Source organism: Lissotriton vulgaris, chromosome 2_1 (assembly GCF_964263255.1).
Source record: "Lissotriton vulgaris chromosome 2_1, aLisVul1.2, whole genome shotgun sequence".
Taxonomy (NCBI): domain Eukaryota; kingdom Metazoa; phylum Chordata; class Amphibia; order Caudata; family Salamandridae; genus Lissotriton; species Lissotriton vulgaris.
The window spans coordinates 168414843-168425480 of record NC_141687.1 but is presented as its reverse complement, the minus strand read 5'-3'; the positions used below and the strand labels follow the sequence as shown (position 1 = coordinate 168425480).

General features: G+C 45.1%; 1 protein-coding gene across 1 annotated transcript in view; it reads left to right on the top strand.

Moving 5' to 3' along the window:
• The first annotated feature begins 479 nt into the window (after nucleotides 1-479).
• MTMR4 (myotubularin related protein 4) overlaps nucleotides 480-10638 on the top strand; it is a 192846-nt gene continuing 182687 nt past the window's right edge. The window contains exons 1-4 of the mRNA XM_086954029.1: nucleotides 480-741; nucleotides 4112-4231; nucleotides 7179-7387; nucleotides 7564-7734. Of these exons, the coding sequence (XP_086810155.1) occupies nucleotides 480-741; nucleotides 4112-4231; nucleotides 7179-7387; nucleotides 7564-7734 (762 nt within the window). The remainder of the gene's footprint in view (nucleotides 742-4111; nucleotides 4232-7178; nucleotides 7388-7563; nucleotides 7735-10638) is intronic.

The following is a 10638-nucleotide window of genomic DNA, read 5'->3' as shown; positions in this document are numbered from 1 at the left end:
TTGCTATATAAAGGCTATTCAGGCCTATAAAGTCATGGTCCCTAATTCCAAATCCTGTTAATTTGTAGCAAAGATAAAATCTTCTCTTAACGTTCCAAAAGAGCTCTTTGCAACAGTGAACAAGCTGAGCAAATTACTTGAATTCAGAAATACCCTGTTGGTCAAGAATTCTGTAATTCTTTGGCGCATTTATTTCAGAATAAAGTTAAAATTGTATATATACTTTCATCTCAATCTGTCCTGTTGTAGGAAATGTATTGGAGGAGATAACTACTCTTTTATTTGTGGGGATCACTTCCTCTGACACCGATTCGGAATCTAATGCCCACTTGGTAGATGTTAATTCTCTCTCAGAAGCTACAAATCAGACCCTTCTTTGTTAAACAAATTCACGATCTCCATTGGATCCTTGCCCCACGAAGGTCCTTTATCTAGCACCGAACAGCACTGTCAACTATTTTGGGGACATCTTTAATAGGATGTTCATCGAGGGATACTTCCCCAAGGAATGGAAGAAAGCCTCCATTCTCGCCTTGCTTAAAAAGAACTACTTGGATGCCAAGGACCTGAATAATTACAGACCAATTTCATGGCTCCTCTCCCCGCTAAAATTGTTGAGAAAGCCATTAACATTAAACAACAATCTCCTGGATGCTTCACAATACGGATTCAGAAGCCAGTGCAGTACTAAGTCAGCTCTGATAGTTTCTGAGGAAATTTGGCAAATTGTAGACCTGGGAGGTGAGGTTCCCTGATTTTACTTGACCTCTCTGTGGCACTCGATATGGTCACTCATAGACTTCTTACTGACTCTTTCTGCCCTGATTATCAGGGGCAAGGCACTTAAACTCCTCACGTCTTTTTTTTTTCTTTCAGATAGCGAACAGTTTGTGGAGCTTAACGGCTTCAGGTCTAAGCCCTTCTTTCTTCTTTGTGGGGTTCTTCAGGGATCCCCTCTGAGCCCCACTCTTTTTAACCTCTGTTACCCCCTTAGCTGACCTGATAGAGGCATTTGGCTTTACAGTGGTATCCTATGCGGACGAAACTCAAATCGCGGCATCACTTTCCAGCAATCCTGAAGACCCTGCCTCCAGATTCCATGACTTCAGGATGTGTAACAATTGTCTTAAGTTAAACTCTGGAAAGACAGAGGTCCTGCTGTTCGGAAGGGATACATCCTTTTGGTCGCCTGAGTGGTGGCCATAGGAGAGCTTCCCACCCTAGTCAAGAAAGGCAAAAAACCTAGGAGTTTATTTGGACCAGAAACTCTCCTTTTAGGGCCAAGTAAAGTCTATAACCTCTTCTTGCTTTTTTATGTTAAAGACTCTCAGAAAAGTCCTACCTTTTATCCCCCTTGATCTACGGAAAGCAGTTATTTTTGCATTAATATTGTCTATAGTCGACTGCTGCAGTGCACTGTGTTTTATTTCCCAGACCGGATTTTTTAATAAACTGCAGATTAAGCAAAACGCCACGCCCGCCTGCTGCTCGCCATACCAAAACATTAATGGGTATCTCGTCTTCTGCCAGTGCTGCATTGGCTTCCTATAAAAAGACGGATCAAATTCTAGTCCCTCTGCATTGCCTTTAAGACACTGCATGGGCTTGGTACCGAAACACACATTTCTCCGGGATGTCCCCATAAGACATCTGCATTCTTCATCAGCTTTCAATCTTGTGATTCCTAAAGTCAAAACAGCTTCCTTGGGGGAGAAGTTTTGTGGTTGGCACAGCCAGGCTATGGAACTCTCTGCCACCTGCCCTTAAGAAAAAAATCTAATCTTCTTTCATTCCGTAAGTCGTTAAAAACCTGGCGGTTCAACAAGTAAACCTTTACTTTTCCTCCGAATCACAGCTTTGCTTCTAGACACCTTTTGGTAGTAGTGCATGGTACAAATACAATTTTCATTAGAGACTCCAATCTCCTGAGTACAGCAGATCTGTACTTTGGAGTCAGAAGAAACTGACTCCAAAGACTCCGGATCCAGGCAGATCCGCACCCTCGATCCAATCAAACCCGATGCCCACGGTCCAAGTATGAGTGGTTCACTTGTGAAGTGAAGTTTCTCCGGCGATCCTGACCTCGTGTCCAGGGTTGGCTGACCTCTTCTGCCCTCCACAACAGCGTCTGCAGTGTGAGTCCGGAAGCTCCCCCCAATCGCAACCTGCTCTGGTAAGAAGATTCCAACGTTCCAAAGGAACACCTGCACCTGAAGCACCTGGGCCTTGGTGAGCTGAACCGATGGTGCCACTGCAACACCCTACATCCCAACTTACCTATATTGTCGTTGGTCTTCCTCCTACAACATATGGTGCCATGCGTACAGCCTCTTTCATTGGGCACCATCGTTGAATTTGCATCCTGCACCCAGCCAACCCTGTGCTGCTGCTGGTGTATGTTTGGTGCTGCTTTGTGGCCCCACTGTGCTTAACCTAATAGCCCCCATAGCTTGGTCCTTCCAACCGATCTACTAACGTGCAAGCAGTGTGGCTCCAGGCACCCCCTGTCTCAATTGGAAAACATTGGGCCGAAAGTCAGAATTTGATGTCTGCACCTGGTCGTCCCTGTGCCGCGGGTGGTGCAGTTTTGGTACCTGACCCCTTGTCCTTGCTGACTTTTTCCTCCGAAGACAGAATTTGTAAGTTTGATACCCACCTGTATAACCGCAATATTGTTTTCCCTATAGGATAACATTGGACAGTGTGAAAGTTTCTAAGTGTCGATGCTTGAAAGTGATCAGTATTTTTTATTAAAAACGTACTTGCCTTATTATGAAGACCTGGCTCTTAAAATAAAGCACAAAGTATAATTTTATCCAAATTGGTCTCGATCTCCTTCTCGAGTCGTGGGTCCATTATTGATCATGTCTGTGCAGTAAATGTCTTCCCCAGTATTGGATCTTTCATAGATTCACATGCTTGATTCATCCCCATCATCGGAGTGGGAGTCCCACGGTGCCATTATAAAAGTAGTAAATACTATAATCATAGGCTACAATGCAATGCACAGTACCTGTAATAGCCTATCTAAATTATTTTGTAAAAAAAAAAAAAAAAAACCAAACATAAGCAATAACCAATCAGGCGACAACACCCAGTAGAATACTTCCAAGAGAGACTCAGCTTTTCTACCGCACGTCGTGTGACAGGGAGTCTCCCTGAGCTCTGCTCAGTTTTTTCCTTCACTCTTCTGATATATATTCTCCAGTTTCCATCAAACCATATTGGATTCTTCTAAGCAGTGACTTCGGATTGTGTGGGTCTTGCGGTAAGAAGAGACTTCATGCAGAAGATCCCCATAACGACTGTATATACTGTTTGTTTCCTGAGCATGAAGTTAAGGACTGTAAAATTTGTAGAACCTTTTCAAACAAAACCCTAAAAGACAGAAAGGGTAGGTTGCTGATTTGGTTACAGAGACTGACAAATCTGACGTTGTCTGTCAGGATGAGGATAGTAATACCTCTCACTCTTCTCTAGAAAAACATAAAAGGAGAGAGTGGTCATAGGAATCTCCTGAAGGCCATGAAAAAGCTTCCAAAAAGTCTCATCATGACTCTGCAGGCTCCTTACAAAAAGGAAAGCGTTTATTTCCTACTGAAGAAAAATCCCATCCTTCAACTCCATTTGCCTCAAAACATGCACAAACATTTTCAGAACACTCTATAGTGAAGATCACTAAAAAACCTTCATCGTTGGCAGCACCGTCTTTGAGATCACGGATGCAAAAATCACCATTGGGGCGTATTTCCCCTTCATCGTGGTCAACACTCATCGTTGTCAAAAACCACCGTCGGTGAAGGTTAAAAATTCGGCGGCAGCTCCACAGACGATGCCTTTACCGTCGATGAAGGTACCTTCACAACCGACAAGCTCCTCGTGTACGATGGCCACAATGGATACGATCTCATCGTCAGTTCCCGTCATGTCATAGTAGACTGCACAATCCCCACTGTCCGCGAAACTGACGACGACACTAACTCTACCTGGCCTAAACACCGCAATTTACTCCTCTTTCCATCGTCTTCCTTCTCGTCGACAAGGGCGTTGACTAGGTTTTTTCTTCAGAATCCTTCATTGATTTACCTTTTGCCTTCTTCTACTTTCTTAGAAGAGTCAAATGACGATTGTCAGTTTGGCCCTGCACATAGTCCTACACAACTTCACGTAAAGTATCAAGAAGATGAGGAGTATGAGGACTATTATCAACAGGAGTTTAATCATCAGCATGGTTCTGCCAAAACCTTTCTGTATTTGGAACCTCCTCATCAGCCCATGGTTCACCTTCTAGTAGCATTGGTTCAAGATTAGTTCAAGATTTAGAAGCCATGTTGCAGGATTATCACACTCTTTTTCCCTTCACCTGCGGGTGCACCTTCACCTCCACCGGCATCTCCACTGCTCATGTAATGTAATGTAATGGTGTCTTGTAAAGCGCATGTATCACCCCGCCATGGGGTATCTCAGAGCTGTAGACCGCTGGGGAACCCGTCCTGGCTTTCCCTGTGAGATAGTCCCTGCTGGGTATCTCCAAGGGGAAACCAGGTATCCCCGGCGTATGTGGGGGGCCGTTGTGGAGATAAGGCAAGCTAATGCCCAGAGTTGCCGAGTGTGATCCCTGGTTAGAGTAGGCACCGAGGCGAGAATTATCGAGTCCGCTGACCCTGGTCCATGACCCTGCCGCGTCGGGAATTGAACCCTGGTCTCGGGCCGTCCTCTGCTTTCGGGTCTGCCACCTCTAACCAGTGAGCCACACCACTCCTCCCACACCTAGATTTAAGCAGAGCTGACGTTTTGCCTCCACACAGGATGTATTCTTTAATGATGACGTGGAGGAAGAAGAAATTCAGAGCACTAGACCAACTGGCAATGAGTGAGAAGAATATATAATTTCCACAACCACTTCTCCAACACCTCAGTCAGCAGACTCTCCGCCAGACGATATAGGCGCTTTGCACGCTTTAAATAAAAGGGCTGCCCTGATTCAACTGCTGATGACAGTCAGGCAGTCTGAATGCTTTCTTTATGATCTTAAAGATCAATCACGAAAGACTGTAAGTGCAACCCCTATAATTGATCATGTTTAGTTTAGAGTCCAGAGAGATCCCCAGAGATTTAGCTGAGTCAGCTAGAGTAAGCTTTTTCATGGTTATGAAATGCATTTTAGGCTCATGCCTGTTTATTGCATTTATATACAGCATATTTTCATGCTTCAGAACGTGTGTAAGGTTTGGTTTGATTAGCCTATGTATTAATGTTAGGCTGCATATTATGGTTATTATACATGTATATGTGTATAATTAATTAGTACTATGTACTTTTGGTTATATTTACACATATATATGTATATTGTTTGTGTTCCGTGTTCCCGCTCATGGGCGGAGATAATTCAGTGCTTATGACTATTAATGAGTATCCCCTGGAAGAGAACTGTATACTTTCTACCCAGTTAGGACCAAATGGCATTTCTGCTGAAGGTAATCTCACCCTTTCACATAGGGAAATCTATCACCTTGCCAATATTCTGCGCCCTACCTCCTGTCTCCAAGGACGAAGAATGGCTTCACCGTCTGAGCATAGAGTACTATGAAAATATATATATATCTAGATGGATAGATAATCTCTTATCGCAATAGATTAGTGGAAGACCACTTTTTTGTCAGTTTATCTGGAGCCAAAAAGGGCAGAGCAGTGCAGAGGAGAAACATCTTGGGGTGGAGCCGTTGCGTGCTGTTTTGGACAGTTGCCTGGCAGCTACGTGGGCGTCCCTACATATTTACACAAAGCCCTATTTTCTGGACAATGGCACTTAAGACTACTGTTCAGTTTGTAAGATTACGGTTCAGCTTGTATGTACCTGGTTGTGCTCATGTTTGACAAAATGTGAACGAATGGATAGTCATTGGCGCAGCTGAGGTGGGGGACATTCAGATGACATGATTTCACACACAGGGCACATAACTGACTGTACTTTAATCAAGACTTGCAACAACAATGCCAAGTGATATCTCTCACACCAGCAGAGGGGCCCAGGACAAGTATGATTAAGAGAAGCAAAAAAAAAACGTTTGGACACAGAGCCTCATGAGGCTGACACTTAATTACTCAAGGTGAAATGAAATGAAATGAATGAAACTTATATAGCGCACGACTTACCCTGGGGCATCTCAGCGCTTGCTTAGGGAACCCGTCCTGGTATTCCCCTGTGAGATAACCCTGGCAGGGTATCCACAAGGTGAAAGCCAGGCATCCCACCGCGAGGGGCCGTTGTGGAGATTAAGCAAGCTATTGCCCAGAGTCGCAGAGTGTGAACCCGTGAGTCGAGAAGGCACCGGAGTGAGAATTAACGAGTCCGTGGAATTTTTGAGCCCAAGACCCGCCGAGGGGGGGAATTGAACCATGGTCCCGGGCCGAACTCAAGCTCCAGGTCTGCCGCCTCTAACCCCTGAGCCAGGTGTGGTGGACAATCTTGAGCTGAAACCATTGGACTAGAGTAGAATCAGCTGAACAACCTGACACAGAAGAGACACACCACCTTGAGGCTACCAAGTCTTGATAAATACACCAAAACAGTCCAATGTCCAAGAAGTTTGGTGATAACGTACCCTACCCTCCGCCAGTCTGGAGGTTACCACATTGGAGAAGCTAAAGTACAAACTCTGCACTGCGACTACTTTAAGAATCCCCTACTCAGATCATACTTAAGGGATTTAGCACAGTTGCTCAGGTGAAGTCTGATTACCAGCATCAACAGACAGCTGACATGAGTTAAACACGTAAATGCACACTGAAGTACCTGTCGAACAATCATATGCACACTGTAGTATCTGGCAAAGACATCTTATACCCAGATCAGACAATTCTGTGTCCCATAAGCCATAATCTGACATCACTGTGAGGGAGAAGGACCACCTTTAAACCCAAACTCCAACCTAGCAAGGGTACTGACTACTCTCCCTCACATGGCCCTTTCAACACACCACCCCAAAGGAAAAACTCAATAGCTGTCGATAAGTCAAAGAATTTGCTAAGAGGCCATGTATTATAGAAAATGCTGAGCTAGATGAAACATAACTGATGGATAAGCCTCTCAAAAGTTTCTGTGTTTTCCTTTTTGTGAATGTCAAATACTATTATCGAGCCTGTTGTGTATAATTTTTAATTATGTGTTATAAAAGCTCACTTAATAATTTCTCTGCAGGGTTTTCAAGTTCTGGTAGAGACGGATTGGTTGGACTATGGGCATAAATTTGGAGACCGCTGTGGCCACCAAGACAACGTTGAGGATCATAATGAGCAATGCCCAGTCTTTCTGCAGTGGCTGGATTGTGTGCATCAACTTCTTCTGCAGTTTCCTTGCCTGTTTGAATTTAACCAGGCCTTTTTGGTAAGAGTGTAGTCTACTTCTGGCTGGTTTTGTTCTAAACGAAGACGGATCTAACTGCATAGTGTTCAGGATACTGTTGGAGCGGGGTGGCCTTTTGCAGAGTGATCTGCTAAATTTGGTACCTTTGGGGTCTTGAGTACTAAAAGTGAAACCGGTGTTTGCTTTTATGGTTTCAGGTGAAATTGGTTCAGCACACTTACTCCTGTTTATATGGGACGTTCCTCGCAAACAACTCTTATGAACGTGAAATACGTAACATCTATAAACGGACCTGCTCAGTCTGGTCTCTACTTCGAACCGGCAACAAAAAGTTTCATAACCTACTTTACCTGCCTGGAAATGAGATGGTAAGTGACTTTTATTATACACATTATATAGATGGTGAAACAAATGTAATTTCATATTAAGCAACAATACGTTCAATGCAAATAAAAAAACACACTGATTCAGTGTGCATAGACGGACATCCTCCAGCTGCTGTATAAGACCTGCTACAAAATTTAGCAAATGCCATTGCATTCATAGCCATGGATTGTGAGGACTTCATAACAAGAATTATTATAATTCAGTGTAGCATGCACCCATTCATTGCAACACTTTTTTTTCTGGATGGTTTTCTTTTTAACTGTCACTATAGCTAACAGAGGCTGACGGTCAAAACAGACTCCACGGTCTCACATGTAAAGCTTTCTTCTAATTGTGTTTTTTCCATCTGACTTGCAAGAGGCTCCTCCATTTCTTTCACGCACAATATGATTATTGGGTATGCATTTGTATCCTAATCAGTGTATTACTGTAATGCCGTCTTTCTGTAAGAGACTTCTAAACACGGATGCCTTACCTTAAAATACTCTCCAGGGATCAGACAGGATCTGGAAATTCTTGAGCAGTACCTCTACGTGCTAGGCAGTAGTGCAGACAGGTCCTCATTGACCGTCCTTGCCAGATGTGATGTGCTCTTTGCCTATATAGATGCCACCCCAATGCGTTGACATCCGTTCCTTTCTTTCCGTGCAAACAGTTGTGCATCCAGAGAGCTACCTCAGTCACTTTTTGCTCAACTTTTTGTCTAGTCATTTTCCCACAATTGTTTCCGGTTTGCTAGGGATGTTGCACTCAGAAACCTATGGGTATTAATCAATGCAGGGAATGTCATTTGCCAATTTCTGGACTGATTCTGACTTTGTTTGCTTTATGGTGCATTGGATCAGGCAACAACTCTTATGTCCGGACTGTATTTCGATGCACGTAAAGGCAATTCAGGAGAGATCTCTGAAGATCCTTGATGTGCGACAGACTAAGACCCGTACTCCCGCTCTCTGGGACAGTCTCAATCCTGCTGATGATCTGTGTGGCCCACTCCTGTAGCCATTCCCTCAACCGTTCATCACCCAGTAAGTCGAAAAAGAATTTGTTTTGTTTCTTGACTAAACCCCGTCCTTCCAAGTTTTTGGAATGAGCAGGGGACCATCCACATGCATCGAGGACCCACACACCATTCACATAGCCCGCACAACTCCATCTCAGCACCTCCAAAAGTTCGTCAGAGCAACTCCTGCCCAGCTTTAGTAACTTTATGAAGCTGTCGTTCATATCTGGGCAACTGAATCCCTCTGGAGAGCCTTCTGGCCCCAAGGATCCGAGTAGTGACTCACCTTGATTAGTGTCAGCAGACCCTCCTATGATGCAGACTGGGCTCTCTGGATCCGTCCCCAGATCTGGACAGACCCTAGTCCCAAGCCTTATTCCGGCATCACTACCTTCACCTGGTCTCAGTTGTTCAAAGCCGTTACGAACGTCTCCGATGCCTTACAATTAGGGTGAACATATTATCCTTTCCAATTCTGAGACGGCGCAGAGTAAACCTTGTCTGAGATAGAGACTGGCTCCATGTAAGCCAAGACTGCCTTCGGACTCCGAGATGGTGTCGCTGTCCTTTTGTGTATTTGTGGAGGGCGCTGTATACGGGGCCTTTGACCCCACTGACCTCCTCCAATTCTTCCCATAGGAGGACTGATATGAGGAGCTGGGTGATGCAATCATGCTTGATAACTCACCAGACTCTGGTGTAATCTCCCTAGCTAGCCAAGCCACTGTAGAAAGTGACCATGGGCAGGACAGCTAAGGTCCTTTATCTCCAGCTCTGATCAGTGTAGGTTAAGACTAAGGTCTTACCTGGGGTGCTTCAGCCATTGCACCCTAATGTGGAGCCATGCATGTTTTTAATGATGCACTCACAAGTGTCCTGCGGAAATCCTGGTCCAAGTCCTATTCTAGGATCCCAATCAACCTTCAGGTTGCACGTCATCACCATCTTGCACCAGGGGATCCTACATTCTTTATGCCGCACCCTACCCCTGAGAGTTTGGTGGTACAAGCTTCGACAGCTAGAGTCAACCCAAGCACCTTCCCTTCTACTCCTCCATATAGGTAATCCAAAAGGCTGGAGACCTTTGGGAAGACTATGTTCTACTCCACCAGCTTGTCTGCATAGTTTGTCAATGCCAATTGATTTTAGGGCAGATATCCCCACTCTCTGTGGGACTGGGTTGAACTTGTGCAGCCCATGGTCCTGGAGGAGATGCTGGGGATTCTTGCACAAGTCATGTTTGATATCCGAGCCACTGCAAAATTCACCATCAGGTGTGGATTGGACACCACTGACTCCCTTGACAGAGCGGTGGACTCCACGGTGGCCTTTAGGCTCCACGTGTGGTTGCGGTCAATAGGCTTTTTCGGGCATGTCTGCCCTTCAATGGCTCTCCTCTGTTTGGCGACAGGGCGGACGCAGCACTGTTGCGCTTTAAGGATCGCATGGTCACGGCTCACTCACTCATATTGTCTTCTGCTCCAGGTCAACATTTCTCCTGTCGCCCATTCCGTGGATACGGTAGAGGACTTCATACCTGCCAATATCACCCAAACCCATAGGGCCAATAGGCTACCCATCCTTTTTGTGGCTTTGTTCCCACAGACCTCGTCCGCAATTGAACCTTCTTATCCCAATCCCCTCACCCCAGTTTCATCCCAAACCTCTATATGCACCCTCTTCCGTTAGGAGGCATGATCCAGCGCTTCTTACTGGAGTGCCAGAAAGTCACCTCGGACAGGTAGGTGTTGCAGTTCATTCCGCATCCTACGCCCACCTATTTCTCACAACATTGTCTACCCATCCTCCCTTCGTACAACTGCTGCTGTTGAAGGACCCTCTGTTCTTGTTATGCCAGGAAGTGCAGGCTCTTTTGGGCACA